Consider the following 19,519-nt stretch of genomic DNA (forward strand, 5'->3'; position numbering starts at 1 on the left):
GATTTTATTTTAAAACACTTTAATAAACTTTGCTGTAAGTCTTCTCCATCCCATGATTTTTTTTTTCGATGAAACTGCACGACGCGCAGTGTGCGTGCAATTAGCCGGCGGCCGCTGTGTGTGCATTTCTGCGAGATGGCGCCTGCATGCGTGAATTCCTCCTGAATTCACGCGTTTCCTACAGTTCCCTTACTGCATTCTTTCTCGATGCGTAGAACGTAGAACGGTCACGGCGAGTCATAGGCGTCGCATCGAAAGGTCAAAAATTGCGAGATCGAATTTTTTCAGCGCTTGATAACGAAAACTGCACGAAAAAAAAGGAACATTATTCGCCGGAAGCAAAATATTGTTATTTGATAAATATTATTCGATGTAAACCCGCAGTTTCCTCGCTGGTTGTGTAATAGCAATTAAAGTTACTACAACAATAAACGCAATCGTCGTATGTCAGCTAGTGCATGTACCCTAGTTTTGTAGAAATATAAAATTTGCGCGCACAAAAAATATGCTGCAAAAAACCTAGCGTAAAGTTCCATGTTATCGCAGATTAAAATTTTTTTTGCAATTGATTCTGTAATTTTCACACATATTTATATTATATAAGAAAAAAATATCAAATTCTTTGGTAAATAAATTTCCTTAAATATAAAGTAATATAAAAATGGAATATTGTATTGTGTTACTGATAAGATATGAATTACAATTTATTTTCCGATGAGTACGCCTATGACAATACTTTTCCGGCGGTACCTTCCTGGAATCAAGCAATCCAATGCTTCGAACGTCAGTGAGAAAAAGGAAGGAAGGTCGTTACTAGAGCGATAGGGCCGACGGGGAAGACCGAGGATCGAGAGGAAAACTGCGAACAGAAGCTTCGGAAGAACGAAAGAGACAAATAGGATCTAAGAAGTGTCGGTGGAAGAAAGAAACGTAGAATTATGGCGTGAGCAGCGGAGACATGACTGGTGGTAGTGACGATGGTGGTGGTGGTGGTGGTGATGGTGGTGGTGGTGGTGGTGGTGGTCGCGTGCGGCCTTCAAATCCTTCACGGAAAATTCTGTCTTCCAACCCTCCTCGCTTTACACGGGCTCGTCACCGTAGCAATCACGTGACCACCGCACCCTCACACCATACGCCGTCGGAAACCTAGAGAGTATTCAGTTTTTAGAGTCCAGGTGGCTGAAATACCCACGAAGCGCCTCATTATCGATCCGGGTTCCGTTTCAGAATTAACTCTGCGACGTCGTTAGGGCAGTCACCTTCGTTTATTCCGTTTTATATTTTTCATTTTATATTTGCAGATAAGAAGCTAGTAATAACAATTCCATCTAACGTAATTATTCTTCGTGACATTGTTAAGCATATTTCGTTAATGCTTTATATGTTTTGGTCGCGACGTTACAATCCTGATGGTAATTTAAGAGTTCCATGGTCGGTTACGAAGTCGATCAATGATAAGACTTCCCTAAAGCAATTTCAGTGAAGTATACTGTCAAAAGGGAAGTTATGTCTGATGATTGTGGCGGTTGTACTACTGACTTGTGTCGTGCTCGACTTCTCCACTGCGGAGGCCTTCGTGCCGGAAAATTCCGAAAGGCGAATCGGTCGAACTACTCGTGAATTTGAATTGAATCATAAAGAATAGGTTTGCGAGAGCTTGAGAGAAGGGAGCAAAGATTATGACGAAAATTGAAAATCTTTCGAAAAAAGCACTCTAAAAAATATCAATGTGGATTTAATACCAAGCGATGTCTATGTAATTCTCACCGTATTAGTGTTAATATTAACATCAACCCTGAGAGAAAAAGGCTAAATTTTGTGAAACAAATGTTGCGACGTTTTCTTCGATATTCATTAGTTATGAAAAAAATTTGTGATGACGAAACATATACTTCTATGAAATATATTTTATTAATTGTAAAAAATAAGGCAGATGTGTGGCTTATTTGCTATAGAAATACAATTTTATTTCGCCGTACGTAAATAAAGATTTATTTCAGTGAAAAATAAGTATATTTGTCACAAATAAATTTTTAACATTTAAAATTTAAGTATCTTGTTGTCAGTGCAGTGAGAGTTATATAGGGCACCGCCTATGGTGTTAAATCTATAGCGATATTTTTTAGAGTGAGGGTAACAGACATTATAGGGACAAATAAATGCAAATAGTGTATTCAGCACCTTCGAAATCTGCCTTATCATTGTTTTTCAACGAAAGCAAGTGCATTCAATGGTCGCTTCGCTCAATGATCGAGAAGTTGATGTCGGTTGCATCGCCGTGAAACTTCTCGATTTCGCGGTAGAGCGTCGTTCGAGATTGTGGGAAAAATGGTGTACCAGAGTGATTGGAACCTTCCCGAGAACTTTTGACTGCGTGTTGCATGAAACTTTGAAGATAATCAAGGTGGATAATCGTCGCGAGAGTATCGCGAACGTCAGCGTGTATCGTGACAATAGACGATTGCAAAAGTAATTGATTCTGGAGAATGGACTCCAATGTTTGATGGGAAAAAGGAATGTTTTGAAAGCGTTTCCGCGACGTTATTTGCGGAAAATCGATATTTTTGAGATTTAAAAGCGTTTGTACACCGCTGTGATGTATCTACGATCATTCCACTGGTCGACTATTTCAGGCAGGTTGTAATTTTCACGAGTTTGAGTTATAATGAGAAATTTTTTTCTATGACACTCAGAGAAAAACATTGTGGTAGCAGCTATTATAAACGTTGCAACTACACAAGTTTTATATGTAACATTAATGTACATAATTGTTATTTTTATGGTTGCTACCATTGTCTTTCTCTATAAATACTTGGCCGTGTAATTCTTTTTTATTTCGTAATCGGAAGTAATAAGCAGAGTATTTTGAGCTCTCAAGTGCTCTCGATCGAGGTGTGCGTGTACTTTTATTCGCGTCGCAATTTGCCTAATTCTCAGCGCAGACGCATCGCGAGATGAAGCGGCTAATTCCTGTGTTCTCGGTAGACCGAGCGTAAAACGAAGGGGGGTTACAATCTCTTGGTCGCGCGCATCCCCTTCCGCTCGCACAGGTCGGACCGGTCAACTGCACCGCGAGCAGTCGGTAGTCGCCGATTGATGCGTATAGGGTGACGATATCTGCGCGTCATCAAGCTTGAGGTGATGAGGCCGAGGCGACGCTCGGGGGTGGCGGCGGGTAGACTGGAGATGGGTCGTCGCTCGCACTGGGAGGTGATGGAAACGTCGGCATTGTCACCGGCGGCGATGGTGGCGATGGTGATGGTGGCGCGGGTGGCGTTTAGCACACATTACATGTGTACGGGAAACACTAGGCGATGGAGGTGAGGAAGAGAAGGGGCCAGAGGTCACCGGCCGCGGAGACTCGTGCGACTCGCTCCCGTGGAGCCATTCTCCTTTTCTCTCCTGTTCTCTCTCTCTCTCTCTCTCTCTCTCTCCCCCCGCCTCTCCTGCCTTTCCTCTGCCGTTTCTTCATCGCCTCCTTCCCTCATCCCGTTGCCGGTGCACAATTGCGTACTTCTCTCGCTACGCAATTGCGTACCGTTCCACGAACGGCGATCGTCGTAATCCGTGGGATAAGCCACGTACATCGTGCACGATATACACGCCTCGGTCTGCCCTTTCATCGCGAAGGGTTCAGACTTCTCTGTCCGTCGTGAAGTGTCCATCTCAAGGTCACTCGTCAGAATGCCATTCCCGCGGCACTGCCGTCGTCGCAACACAGTATTCGCGAACTTCGGTGCGTTGCACCTGGTAAAACCTATCAGTGGTTCTCCAAGACGTTAACAGCATGTATATTCGTCTTTTCGTATTTTTTTTATCCTTTTTTTTATTCCCTTCTATGATAATTTGAGATTACCGTATGACTTATTTTGTACTTTATAAATTAACTAAAAAGATTAATTTTTCTTGTTCAATGGTACACGAGTCTGAAAAAGAATTGCATAATCGTATGCGATCGTACTCCATTGCACTCGAGATAGGTAATATCTGTATAATATTGCATTCGAGATCGAATTTACGAAATGGTCTCGATGATTTCTCTGCGTGCGCATTCTATCGTGGCCGCAACTGAATATCTTACACGCACGCACTATGATTAGCGATTACAGCATCGTGATATTAGTCACAATGCGATTCCTTAGCCGTGCGTATGCCGCGACAACTTAGCATTACGCGAGCACGTACATCCGTCGTCGCTATCCTCGAGCGATATCGACTGTTGTGACAGTGCATTGGCTCTGTGCAGTATGCTAATGACGAGACGGTCTCCACGTCGTATTAAACGTGCGCTTCCATCTACGCAACGGAGAAAATTTTCTTCTTGAACGTATCCTTGTAAATGTCTCGATATTTCGAGTGACTGAAGCATCAACAATATATCTGTAATTGTTAAGATTTCTGTCAATAACAACAAAAAATAGCAAACTAAAAAGAGAAATTTAAATAGTTTGCGTTAAAATAAAACATAATTCAAGTGCAAATTATTGCGAAAAAAAACTGTTCATTTCAAATGTCGCTGGTACAATCACACTTGTATTTATCTTTCTACCATCAAGAGTAAGCCATAATGTCTACATTTTCGAAGCTTCGTTATTTTATTAGATTTATATATCCTAGTATTTATCAATTACCGATAAAACAAAGTTTCATGTGGATACTCATTTTTTTTTAAACTAGTAATTATTAATTAATAATATAGAGCTTTCATACCTTCTTATCATCAGTAAATTATGCAGCAAATCTGTCAAATCATCTTTTATTTGCGTGTTCTAGGATGTATATTATTTTTATAATGATATATCATTGTGAGCGTCTAATAAAAGTCAAATTTCGCCTGATTTAAAATAAAGTCATCAATTAAACGCTGGATGATGAAATAGTACAGTTCTTTCATTCTATATATGAGAGGATATTTAATTTCAGATGTAATCAGTTCACGAGATAAACGTATAGTCTTTCTTAGCATCGCGTGACAACTGAGGCAAGAGATGAGAGAGGCAAGTAGACAGGAAGAACAATCACACGCCCTGTCAGAAGTCCGAGATGTGAGGAAGTTAATAGGGTATTAATAGAGGTTCACATAAAAATGCGTAGACAGAAATTGCACATCCCGCGAAATTATCTAATTATTCGTTTAATTTAATATTGCATTTATAGAGATGACATGAAAAAACAACATTACGCTTGTAGAAATGAAGTAAGAGCTTTAGTACAAGAGGAAGGAGAATCTGAAAATTTCATTTGTATGCTACGAGTGAAATCGGAAAACAGCAGTAATTATATCTAGCAGTAGATACCGGATCCTGCAAGAGATGGTATTGCATCATGTTAGATAAGGATAGATGTATGCGTTTGAGTGAGATAGAATGGTAATGTAAGAAACTGAATTTGGAGTTAAAAAGTGTATTATCATCAATTAAGTTCAACCGTCGTTCCAGCATCCCCTTAAGGACGCGTTCAAAAACATTATCCGAGTACCTCCGAGTATCATTTTATCCTTATTTAATTTTCGATGAATAACAAGGATAAAATGAAACTCGGAGACACTCTAATAATATTTTTGAACGCAGCGTAAATCAGTTCAGTGACCGTAACAACTAATTGATTAATAACATTGATTGAAGATACAATATGTAGTGAGAAAATATAACAAAAAAGTAATTGAAGATATAATATAATGGATTAAAGTTAGATTTGATATTGTTGGAAAAGAGAGAGAATATGTAATGTATATGGCAAAAAATTTATCGAATAATTAATAAATCTAGTAGACTCTTAGCAGAGTCTTGTTTATTCTCAGAGATATGAATTTGTGATAGAGCCAAGAATTTAAGTCGATTTTTTAAATATTGGTGACCTTTTTAAAGGTATTGAAGCAAAATTCGTGTTAAACGATCAGAAAATTAGTAGAGAAGTTAAACATAAAAATATTTTACACAAAAGAAAGAAGAATAGAAATTGATTCAATTGAACGAAAAAGCTATAGATATGTTCAGAATACAAATTACAATTAAATATTTATACATCTCTTGTGTATATACTATATAGAAATAGTATGTCTGAGCGTAATAAATCGATTGAAGCTAGGTATTCTAGTTTATGGGCTCCTTCGGTTTATTGGCTTCTGCGAATTACTCGTTAATGACGGTCACATTATTAACTAGGCTTAATTGCAAGAGCCCGCAGTGTTAGCATTCCAAGAGTCCCGGTGTAATATTGATTTTTCAAAACGATTTGTCTCATCTGCTCCATTAAAAATGGACCATTTTATGCTGTATAATATCGGCATCTTCGATTTACTTGTTCGTGCTTTCACTAGTATGAACCCCCGACACCGGAAGGATTTCAAACGAAATACACGCTCGAATACAAATCGAAAAGGAAGTCATTCTTTACTTCGCGAGACTTCCTCCCTATCGAAGCTCGAGCTCGAAGCGAAGAGAGAAGTAAAGGGAGTTCCAATTGTGCGATGGTTTCGATCGATAAAACGCGCACGGACGACGGTTTTATTAGAGTAAAAGTCTTTAACTCCCAAGTGTCAGGAAAGAGCGTCACGCGCCCCGCGTGTCAGCGTTCATTAGTATGCTCGACGAGGCGCCTCGCGTACCCCACCTTACTTCACGACACCCATGGAAATACAAGAGAACCTGCTAAACTGTCTCTCTCCGAGCCCTTGGCGAGGTGTCGCGGTCGCAGTGACAAGACACGTGCTGTGCAGATGTCGCATCCAGGAGCCACCCCCTTGGCGAGACGCTACCCGTGATTTAGGCTAATTATGCGCGACCGATGGCCAAGTAGGTTTCTCCTACCGGCTCGCGTATCTCCGTACGCTCTCTATCGAGATGCACGGTGTCTCGACATTATCGTGTTATCACAGACGTGTTTCAGTCCATAGAAATTCTCACGTAAGACCCGTTACCACAGTATATGGTTTATCTAAAGATCAACCTAAGGAAATTCATGAATCACATTGTATGATTACCTAAAGAAATTCATGAATGAATTTTATTATGACCTTTACTTCTTTAGGTAACCGTATATTGTAAAAATAGAGACGTGAGAAATTGGACACCACCCATCTGAATCGTCATATTTCAGGACCTGCTTGAGGTGAAATGAGGTAGATATCCATGTATCTCATTTGATCGAATAAAGTCTCCACTTATTCGTTCATTTGTGTTAAATATTTTGATTGTTGTAATAAATGCTCCAACCACAACTTCGACAAAGGGATTGACGGGTACTCTGGAATATTGTACATTGTGTCTATATATATTATGGTTGCTTATCATGCGAAATACACGTGTACACGGATACGCATCGAGCGGATAGATGTGATAATTCCCTCATACGTGTAAATGTAGCTGTACATAGCGTCTACAATATGTATACTTGCAGTATATACACGTATATATACATACGTATATAGTACGTACAGCGAAATTACGCCGGTTGTACTAAATACCAATCCTTGACTGCGTGTATAATTATCCTGGCGTATCGGTAGACGGTCTCGTGTGCGGCTCTTCGCAGCTCACAACGTCTACACGCTGCTTATATACTTGTATATACTTATACGTATACGTATATACTTGTATATACGTATGTACGTCATATATATCTCGACAATTTTAGTAAACTAAGCAGTTATCAGCGCAGAAGACGACTCCACACCTATGCATTTGCATAAGTGTCTGTCATCGTCTGTGTTCTACTGGTTCTGCATGTATATTTAAGTACCGCGGTTGTACACAACGCGTATCATCTTATACACGCTTTACCTGCGTTTAAGAAGAATGCGTTTTTTTTTCACAAGCTAAAAAAACTGGATAGTCGATCGACGCTGGAATTTTGATAAAAATGCGCGGTAGCAAGCTGTGTACATGACGCGATACGCAATTTGGCAATGTTTAAAGTCTCACAGGGTTCAGATACGTGTATGCATACATGTGTATCGGAGTACAAAGTCGCAACTAGATTACCAGGGTTTGATAGCCTGCAGGATCGAAGGGTCGTCCGCGGGATACAGTAGTGGCTTATCCTTCGACCACTTCTCTCTTCGCTCCTCTTTCGTCACGCGGTATGAAATATAGAGGAACGGTGACTATTTCGTATCATCGCCAGTGATACGTCCCCGACGACAGCACGATAGTCACCGTTTGTTATTGTCAGCTGCCTCTTTTCCAGAAATTTCTGTCGACTCGGCGATAATATCCTGTCACCGTCGAAAGGCATCATTTCCGTCACTGCGAATTCCTGCATAACAACGGAAATAACCTGAAATGCCTAAATCCAGAATCTTTAATCGTTAATTCTTCATTAATCATTTATGGAATCTTGCACCTTGCGTCAGCAACTTGGGTCTTCGAGCTTTGGTGTAGATTTATATTTCGAACTGTATAAAAATTTGAAAAAATACTTGTGATAACTTTAACAACGAGTTTTTACTATCATAGAGGTTGAATTGTATTTCATTTACTTTTTGCAGATTTAAATCTATCTACCAAAATTCACACAATCAAAATATTAATCTTAACTCTCCGCCAATGTTACTCTTCGTCCACAATCTGGATCTTCGAACTTTAATACAGACTTTTATATTGTGTTCCAGACTTTATAAAAATCTGAAAAAATCCTTACTGATAAAAAGTTTAACGAGTTTTTACTACCAAGAAGTTGAAGTCTATTTTTTTACAGATTTCTATCAGAATTTAAAATATCGGCTGTACCTTTAAAGTTTAACATGGCTAGTGGAGGGTTAAGTTTTGCTCGTAGATTTGTGTGTATCGTGTGTGATTTTAAATTCAAAATGTCTTTAAAAGTTTGGAAAGTCACGCGTGGCGACAAACTAGGCGGTACAATGAGAAGAAAATAAGAGAAAAAGAAATGTTGATAGTAAGATGATTACTGGGCGGACGAGTGTGTAATTCTGTAACGTTTTATAGCCTTCATAACATTTTTATCGCGTCCTGCGTGCGCGCAATTAGCGAGTTAGCCACTGTGTAATCACGTGTGTCGTTAAAGTGCCTAAAGAAGCAGAGACCAACTTCAACATTAGCCATGTCCCGTTCGACAGACGAATCCCGTGTTTAAAACCAATTTAAACGGACAACTTGTTATTACACCATCGAAGTGTACGTACCGCAACATCGCACATCGTAAAAAAAGATCGCGCGCGAAAAACTCACCGTGTTAAACGTCAATTTCACTGTTATGTTTACTTGGCAATAGACGCTTATACTTCTCTCAATTCTGTACGAGTTTCTTTTCTGAATGATCCACAGTTCAACTGTTCTATGAAAAGCTCGTGACGTGAAAATGAATAATAACCCCGTAACAAAATTAATTCTTCGCGTAATTGATTCTTCAGAACGATGGCCAATTTCTCGTTTGAGAATCACTAACGCGAGCTTGATTCCCACGATCTCTGATGCGAGGTAGACGAACTACAATGCGAAATATGGTTTTGTTTTGTTGCAGGTGTCGGCGGGGCAACATTTACAGGTCACGAGCGAGCTGAAACCGGTCGTGTCTGTCGCGGCGCAACAGGGCATGTACTTCAACCAGCAGCAGACGCAGAATCAGGCCGGGCCATCGGCTAATCAGGCCGACGCCTACTGCTCGGTCTCGCAGTCCCAAACCATCAATTTCACTCAGCAGAGCCTAAGGCAGCGGGCGACGGCCGCGGCCGCCGGCGGAATGCCGCAGCCAGGTAAGCAACTTGATTGTCTGCCTGTCTGTCTGTCTTCACCCAATATATTTTTCTACCTTGAGGTACTCGGAGCTCTCGTTTCCCTATACAGCGCAAACTATTCTAGCAATATTGCAACAATATCGCAGTAACATTGTTGCAAGCTTCTGTGCTGTATACGATACGTGTCGACACGATGGTGACACGTGCGATGGTAACATGTGTCGCTGTCCGAGCAATTTCACAATCGATGCGAATGATCTCCATCCGGATTTTTATATGCATCGTAGACACGAAATTATTTTCATGATAAGTACGTAAATTACACGTTCAGTTCTCATTCGTATCGAATTGCTCTGCGTTGTAGTAACGATCACACGTGCAACGTTTATATTTATGCGATTATTATCGTCTTCCATGCGTTTTCACACCTTCATTCGATGATATCGTTTGCGCTCGAGAATCGCGATTCTGAGTCGTTACACCGGTAACCGATATGGTCCTCCGGGGCGAAAGCTTTCGCTGTGACGATCGTCTATGCAGGTAAGATAATCGCGAGATCGCGGCGCGATGGCACATTATCCGAGACATTAAGCTCGTATCCGGCGAGAGAGAAAGAGAGAGAGAGAGAGAGAGAGAGATATGAGAAAGAGCCCGCGACGTCCGTATGCAACAGGTACCGCTACTAGGTCTTTTGCAACTTCTGCCCCGTCGTGTTGAAAGAAACGACACAAATAGGACAAATAGCGCGAGCGCGACGGGGGACACGGGGGCTTTCTCCGAGACGGGAACAATGGACGAAAAAGTTTTTGCGCCGCACCGCGGAGTTTCCTGTGGGAGAACCTGTGATATCGAGGGAAGCGGGATCGGCAAATTAGCGTTCTCAGCGATTACTTCACGCGAGATTAAGCGTCGTCGATACGTACGCTTTTGTTCGTGATGGTTCTTCGTCGCCTCGTCGGTCTTAGAGGCGACAAACTCTTGACGACGTTAAACGTATAATTTAGCACGCTTATTCCGCACGCAAAGAATATCGCAGCAAGCGACAATGTAATTTGTCGGTCTCTTCTTCACACTCGGAGAAAAACATAGTGGTAGTAAAGATGACAACTATACTAGTTTGATATTATGTAGAATTAATGTACGTAGCCGAATAAACTGTTTTATAGTCGAATATATAATAATTACGAAATAGTTTATTCAACTATGTATATTAATTTAATATATAACACTGTATATGTTGTCACTTATCTGTATTTTGGCACTACTGTATCTTTTTCTCTAATTGCACGTATACATTCTTTTCGATTTTTTTTCCTTTCATTTAAATATTTTCTAACGAGAAGGAAATTGGGGATTATCTTTCCTTAAAGAGAATTTGATAGAAGACCTTTTTTTAACGACTCTTTAATGCTCCATCGTGAAAACTTTCAATCGAACTCTTCGATCAAAGTACATCCAGGATTTGGTGTAATAGGGAAGTCATTCTTAAACTTTTAAATTGATTTAAATTAGACGAAGTAATTTTTTGTTGCGCTCGTATCGCGCGATTAGACATGTATCGCCGGGAAGTCAACTTAGCAATTGTCAGTGTTTGCTGTTATTTATATAAAATTATCTAGATAATTTTCTAAATGAAGAAATGGCTTTATTTTATCATTATTGATATAATTAATATCTAGAATATGTATTATCTCCACTTTTATTTTAGATAAACGAAATGTTATCTTTTTCAAATTATCTTAATGTATAGCGAGTTTAGTATGCACCCCAGTATAGGATTTTTAAACATTCCTCTTTTATGAACCAGATGTTTAATATTGTTAGATCAATACTGTCCCAAATTTATAATTCTTAATTATTACAACATTAATTTGACATATCAGTGTTATCAAGCTATTTAAAAAAAGGTACTTTCAATATTGAAGTATTTTTATGTTTAAAAATCTAAAGAATTAAATTCTTATTTTTATCTATATATCAGAATTTTTTTATTTTTATCAACTAAAGTTAGATTGATATACTTTTTTTTGTGAGATTTGTATCTCAAACAAATCTATATAATTTTGTTTCTTCAAAACAATTTATGACATTAATATGTTATTAGAAAGTTGAATTTTTAATCTTTCAAATTTTTATATTTTTTTATACTTATAATAGTTTATTTACATATTCGTAATATTACGTCATCAGACACATTTACGTTTGGGAAATAATAAGACGAAAATAAACATTTTTTAATTATGTTTTGAGGTCAGGTCAGTGTTTTTTTGCTTTACATAATAAGCTTTATGGGATTATGCTCTCAAAATGAGTTTTTTTTATGACATACTAATGAACAAAATTTAACACAGAATCAGAAAATGATATTAATAATCTTTTAATATAAAAACTGTAATGTACTGCATTATATGATGGAGTAATATGATGCATATAAACTTTTTCTAAAATGGAATAATTTCACGTATTACGCGGTGAAAATATTATTAAATCTATCATACAGTGATAGACGAGATATTCAGCTTTAATTTTATCCTTTCTCTTATTGCATTTAAAACATTTTTCGTAAATATTCTACTTTTGCTTAGGTACGCCGCATTCCCCCCATTCTCCCCTTTCATACAGAAATCGTTTGTCAAATGTAATATTTGTAATAATTGTAAGTTTAATTTTAAAAAATATAAAGATTTATACGATAAATGAAAATATGGATATATAGATATTGTTTCTATGTATACTTTAAATTGTTTTGCTAAAAAGTGATATTATCTTAAAATTATATAGATGAAACGCTTTATAATTTCATCTTTTATCTAGATAAATTTAAAATAAAGTTATCTTATCTAAGATAAGTTTATGTGTAATTTATCTTATCCTTATCTACATAATTTTTTTTATCTAAGTGCAACACTGGCAATTGCAAAATTGCATACACGGAGCTACTCGTCGAGATCTCGTAGAGTTTGCGTGGTCGCATCGGCGAATGACTCAGTCCGCAACGGCCCGATTGTTATCTCGATAATACTAAGGTACCAAAGACGACGATGCTCGTGCTCCAGTTACTAATTGTACGTTTCATGCAATTGGTTAGTCATCCTGTTCAGTCGGGGATAAGCTTGAGGCGATAAAGCGGTGCATCATCCAGAACGACGCGCAGCCAGCCCAACGATTTTATCCCGGGTGAGGAGTGCTCGGCCAATATTAGTATGCGCGAATCGATTGCTTTCTTTCAAAACACATTTTTGCATATATACACATGTAATTAATTAATAACAGACAGAACGGTCTCAATGAATTGAAGAAGCATAATTCTTTTGATTGATTCTTGAATCGCTTTACCTTGAACCAAGCCCTTATCAGTATACTTCTGCATATCGCTCATTTGCTACAAAAACAACACAACTCAGAAAACAAAATTTTCGAGAAAATAAATTCAATGTTTTAAATTATTAAAATTTGTTATATTAATTTTGAAATATAATTTTGGTATAATAACTGATTGTAAAGAACTATAAAAGTATATTCTATTAAAGTACATTTGTTCTTCTTTTCTTTATGTTTTTATTCTTTTTCTACAAGCAGCTAAAAAATGATAATTTTTAAATTGTTACAGCAAATGCGCGACATGTTGTAATATTTATCGAATTACAATCAAAATTATATTTGTTTTCTTGGAATAATTATTTATAATTAGATTCTACTAATGTTTCGTAAGCACACACAAATCGAAGTTGTGAATAAGAGAGTTGGAACTGATATCTTTCAGGCAAAACAAAAAGCGCCAAAAATGATAGACTGATATCTTTATTGCATTTGTGGATCTGTTTTTTTCTTCTCTTTCCGCACTTACACGCAACATGAAGCGATCTCGCGATCTAAATTAGCGCTTACTCGCGGCCTCGCGATGATATTGGAATTGACGGGATGATCGGCCCCGTATCCATTCCGATCCATTAGGATAGTTAACGTGCACAGAACAGGAGCATCATCGTGCAACGTCTATGAGTTCTAGGAATTGCCAGGGCTCTCGTTGCAGAAACCCATTCCCATTCTCGTTGTACATTATCGAAATGCGAATCGAGATGATATCTCTAAAATATCTCGGTTAATAACTTTTTGCAAAACTACGAAATTCGCATGAAGAGAATCGATGACGAAAGAATAAGAAAACAAATTATTTTTAAAACTTCCACAACTACCTTAAGCCCGTGTCACGCTACGCGTTGGAGATTACGAATTGAAAATTCGAATTCGATATAAATCAGAACGAAACAAATTAAAATTAAAATTATCTGACTGTTCATAAGAGCTGGTATTATTTTACTCACCTCCAAAAAACTCTCCGAGTTTTGCTGAAGTGTTAAAAAATTTAGTTAGATATAGATCTAAAAATAATTTTGTGTTGGATCATCAAAATTATGTATGCAGAACGATTATAAACGTTGATGACAATACTATAAGAAGTTTCCACATTCCAGCAACCAATTTAACCGTCTTACATAATCATTTTGATGGTCTAAACAAAATTATTTTTAGATCTGTATATCTAGCTAAATTTTGTAATATTTCAGCAAAACCGTTCTTTCCATGTGGAAGTGTACTTTCTTCTCCTTTGAACAATGATGCTCACAATCGGGTGACTTATCGTGATCGTGTTAGATGCGTCGTTGTGCACGATTTACCAGGATAGACGGTGCGGCGATCTCGCAGTGCAAGAGCGTCCGAGTTTGCGTTTTCCGCTTCCTGGTATTACGCGGCTGCGAGGAAAACGCACGACAATGCAAAGCGGTGGCGGCGGCAACCGCGATGCTAGAATGCAGCTCGCCTCCCGTCTCGCTTTTCTCGCCGCCGCCGCTGTATCGTCGGATACGTTCACCCTTTCGCTCTCCCGCTCTCACACCACTCTTCTCCGCTCACCTCCTCTCGTTCGTCGCGCCGGCCGGCGTCTCTTTCCACTCTCGACCGAGCAACAACCTGCGATTAGGCGTGCAACGCCCTTCTGCTCTCTCGCTTTCTCGAGGCTCCGCGAAAGACCGACGGAAACCGCGACGAGCCGACCTTAAAATCACACACTGCACATTGCGATTTTCAGTATACGCCGATTTTCGAACCATCGTCGGATACAACTTCGAACTCGAAGTCTTACCTTTCGAAGTGAGTCACCAAAAAGGCAATGTGTCTACATTCACGTGTTGCCTTTTTGGTGACGCCCATCGATATATAGTACTGGACGGAGCATGCGGCGAAATCTCTTTGATCTTTCGTTTTGACGGACCTAGAAAAAGTAAGTTAGCTAAGTGGGCACGGAACTCTCTTTCTACTCTTGTCCTATTGGTCGAATTATGTTTCAGGAGAGGGAGGACAGTAGTGTATATATTCTCTCTCTTTCACATCAGGAGCTATCATAGTATTGACTGGTACTAATGCAGTACGATAATTCTAAACTTACATTATTAATTATTAGATACAAAATAAAACTTTAAATATAGTTTCTACGTATATTTTATGCAAAAGTAACACTCTGAGCACAGATGTATCAACTTAATGCCTCAGGGCCCTTGATTACATGATTCACTCCATCCCTGTAATCGCTCTATCTCTTTCTAGGTTTGCCAAGATGGTTTCGATACTAATGCTCCGTCCAATACTATATATCGATGTGTCTGCCTTCGATTTTAGAAATGCAGGAAGATATATGACACGATTTTAATATATCTCTCTTCTAAAATATTCAGTTAAGATTAGGAGGCGTTCTACCTCTATCATTCTGTATATATATTTCTTGTTTTTTTTTCTGATATTTGTATATTTCTAATTTTGCAGGTGATGCAGCAGCAGCAGCAGCATATGGCAGGTGGAATGGGAAGCGTAAGGCCGCCACCGCCCGAATACAAGGCCGCAGCCCAGGCACAGATGATGCATGCTAGTATCGGTATGGGTCAGCAAGCGAGGTTTGCAAATACTGGGCCCATGCGCAGAGTTACGCAACAACCTATGCCACCGTCGGGTAAGCTCGAAAAAAAATTTTACCGGTCCGTTATAGTTTCTTCATTTTTACCTTATAGTTTGATGTTTAAATTTTAATAGATCGCTTCCTTACTTCAAAAGTGACACAACTCAAAAACGTGATTTTCAAGTTATTATCATAAATGAGAGAATTAGGTAAACATTACCCTATCAATCATCAGACTAGCTTATCTTCATAAAAAATAATCGAAATTGTCACAACTAAAAAAAAGATGATCTTTAAAAGGGTTGTGAAATGAAACTGATATTTGATGTTAGGACTATATTCTTTTTGCTGCTATATTATTTGATTAGTTATTAATCTTCTGGCAAGTTGAAATATTTTTTTCTTTTTTTGGGATACTTAATTTTTTGAGTTTTCTTCCTTTTGAAGTATAAGGGAGCAATACGAAAACAGATAATTCCGCGAAAAAAATACAGCAATATCACGCAAAATCCATTGTGTGATAGCAAATAGATATTTCATGCGCTCGATACTTCATGTTCACCGTTGTTCAACATCTTGGCGCGGATAACACGTTGAATATCAGCGTGGAAAGAATTCGACCAAGCGTAAACGCGATGCTGACGTTCCGCTGGATTCATTCCAAGAAGAAGAGAGGCAGAGGTGGCAAAAGGTGGCGAGGTGACGGAGAGAGGGAGTCGAAACTATCCTTATATATCCTGGCCTCCACAAGACTCCTATCGATCGGGTCGACGTCGGTTTTCCCGAGATTCTATCCAAACGGAAGGAAATCTGCAGATTTTCGCCGCGCACTGCCTTTCCCTTAAAACATCGCGTTCTCGAATTCGACCATCTGTACCATGACGTCATCGCGATTTACAATTTCGGTTGAATTTAATACGTTCGTACCGTCACAAAATTCTTTGTTTACGCACTTTCGAGTTTAAGTAAGTAGCAGCAGTAGCAACGTCAGACGACGTCCCGCATTACGGCACGTGTGAATGTTTTTCGCAGGTCCGATGATGAGGCCGCAAATGGCGCAACAACAGCAGCAGCAGGCGTTACACGCGGCCGGCGGTAATATGTACATGGGCGGCGGTGGGATGGCTGCCATCGGCAATATGCATCAGATGCATCAACGGCTAGGCTACCCGAGAACCAACAATCAACGGCCGCCCAACGTTAGCGTTGGACCTCCGGACGGCCTTGGAAACAGCATCGCGGCTCGCGGCGCCCAGCAGGACCAATGGCGACACGCGGTTTTGATGCAACAACAGCAGGGCTTTCAGGCGCAAATGCGCTCGCAATTCAACCAGCAAAGTCACCAAGGTGTGAGAGAGAAAGAGAAAGAAGAAGAAACAGATATGATGCGCTTTCCAGCAAGAAACATAGTGTAACAGTGATCATTTCATCTTGGTTTCATTCGCAAACAACAAGGATATAATGATTCATTATGTTATGTCACTGTGTCGTCTGTCTCTTGCTGAAAAGCATCTGGATATACTATCGTATTCATTGAAAGAATCGTGAGTCAGTTATTGTAATGTCAGATTTATCTTATTTCGCGTTAATTTGAAGTTTGCTCTCTCGAACGATGTCCTCGTTTTCGTCGGAGATCACGAATGTGCATGTCGCTGCGTTTTGTTTGGATATAAACGCATAAATGCAAATCATATTCATAGAGAATTAAGCACGTCTCGCGAACCTTACTTGTTATTATTCGTGAAAATTATTTGAATTGATATTGCGGGATTTTATTAAATCACATTTTTCGCAGGTGCTTTCGGCATGGGTGGTGCGGGCAACACAATGCAAATGACTGCGGCGCAGATGCAACATCAACAGTTAATTCGTTCGCAAAACGGCGGCATAGCTGGTTCGGGGATGTCCAATAGCACGCAGATGCAACAGCTGTTGACGCAACAGCACCAACAACAAACGCTGGCTATGCAGCAGAATAACAATCAGATGTCGTTGCAGATGCAGATGTCACAGACAACGTCTGTAAATTCAGTCAACGTTACTGGGACCGGTGAGTAGTGATCCGCGAAAAATACACCGAAAACAAAAATGTTCTGACACGCTCGAGCGTAACTCATTATTAGCCATACAAATTAAATGGAATTTCCTATGGAATTATCTGAGTAGTCTATATATAAAAAAGCAGCTGTATCCGAAAATATAAAAAAAAATTTACATTGAAATTTCAAAAGAATTAAATTATTTCTACTGTTGTAAGGAGAAAAGTGCAAAAGAAGTTAAATCCCCAAATTGAAAAAAAATTATTCAATAAGTTTTTTCGCTCTCGTAAAAAATTACAAGTGAAGATAATTAAATTTTTACCAATGGGACTTACATGCTCTACGTTTTGTGCCATGAATATCTGTAGCAACGTTCAACACATTTAATTAGACTTGATGAATTGTATGTTTAGGTTCTCCTCTGCATCCACATCAACAGTATGGCGCAGGTAGTCCTGGAGTACGTAGTCTACCGCCACCGCAGCAGCACACTCAGCCGCCACCACCGGCCACCACTACGGATCCGTCCGTTACGGCCCCTGACTTTACCCTCGAATTCTTGGAGAACCTTCCTACAGGAGATACGTCGAACTTTAGCGCCCAAGAACTGCTTAATTCTCTCGACTCTACGGCCGGTTTTAATCTCGATATTCTGTAATGGAACCATACCTACAATACGGTCGGTTTAGATGTCGGTGCCTGGCGGTATGCCGATTTTACTACGATGTCAAGCGAATGAGATCGATCCCTTAAAGTGTATACTTAGCGCAATGGTACCGACGAATTTCACTTCGTCCGCGTATTGATCTGCTTTCTTCCCATCGTGTTTTCCCTCATTATATCAAACGAATCGATTTTCTCGTTAGTGCATTTTTGGAAGAAAACATCGACCCGAATATCCCTTTTCGAATCTTCGATTTTTAATTACAAAAAAGCATTGTCTATCAACGAAACGTTTGATTCAAGTCAATATTATTAGAGTTCTAAAAGGTATGATTGATGGAAATAATAATATTATGATAAAGGACTGACTTTTTTGAGCTCGATGTTGAGAAACGGATGCAGATTGATATGATATGCAGGTACTTTGTTATATTCAATGATTGACAATTGCGAATGACGACAGTTACCCACCGGTGCGACAGAGTCCCACAGCCGGTCGTAGTGCATTCTCGGTCACCGCTACCGCGGCTGCCGACTATTCTTTTAGGCAATCACATTTTAGTAAAATTTAATTTTGTAATAACCGCCGAAGGGCGAGGGAGTTTAGCCCTGGGAGATGTGGTAGCGTGGGATATCAAGAGGTACGTGGAAATCGTTCTATCGTTTTCTCGTTGGGCAACGATACCCATTTTTGAGAAAAAAATGAAACAAAGCCAGGAGGTCGCGGTTCCTATTTTCTTTTTCAAGTTCGCCCACGCTTGGCTATGTCGAGAACGATCGATAAATTTCCGAGTGCTCGCGTCGACGACTTCGACAACTGCGATGACTTCGACGGGCATTCCGCAAGACGATTCTCCTCTCTCTTGATTTTTCACGTTAAAAATTCACGCAAGTAGATAGAGATATTGATATTGATAAGGAGGCCACAATTAGAGTTTATTCGACTGAACCTATTCGGCCGCAAAAATTGGTTACCTTGTGCCGACTCGTCGTTGCAAAACGTCCAAGATTTCTGGACAGGCGAGCCTGGCCGGGCGTTAATACTTTATAAGAGTAATAATGTAACAATGTAACGATTATATTATATCATTATATCACAATAGCGTAATAATATATCGTTATATTATTACATTATTATGAAAATAATAATGTAGTAACGTAACGATTAGAGAG

At 39.3% G+C, this 19,519-nt stretch overlaps 1 protein-coding gene across 1 annotated transcript in view; it reads left to right on the plus strand.

Moving 5' to 3' along the window:
• Positions 1 to 18,341, plus strand: part of mam (neurogenic protein mastermind) — a 191,617-nt gene extending 173,276 nt beyond the window's left edge. Inside the window, exons 6-11 of the mRNA XM_018503556.1 lie at positions 9,481 to 9,712; positions 14,784 to 14,845; positions 15,515 to 15,698; positions 16,677 to 16,991; positions 17,440 to 17,694; positions 18,097 to 18,341. Of these exons, the coding sequence (XP_018359058.1) occupies positions 9,481 to 9,712; positions 14,784 to 14,845; positions 15,515 to 15,698; positions 16,677 to 16,991; positions 17,440 to 17,694; positions 18,097 to 18,341 (1,293 nt within the window). The remainder of the gene's footprint in view (positions 1 to 9,480; positions 9,713 to 14,783; positions 14,846 to 15,514; positions 15,699 to 16,676; positions 16,992 to 17,439; positions 17,695 to 18,096) is intronic.
• Positions 18,342 to 19,519: the final 1,178 nt, after the last annotated feature.

The sequence above is a fragment of the Trachymyrmex cornetzi genome, unplaced genomic scaffold (genome assembly GCF_001594075.2).
Source record: "Trachymyrmex cornetzi isolate Tcor2-1 unplaced genomic scaffold, Tcor1.1 scaffold16, whole genome shotgun sequence".
Lineage (NCBI taxonomy): Eukaryota > Metazoa > Arthropoda > Insecta > Hymenoptera > Formicidae > Trachymyrmex > Trachymyrmex cornetzi.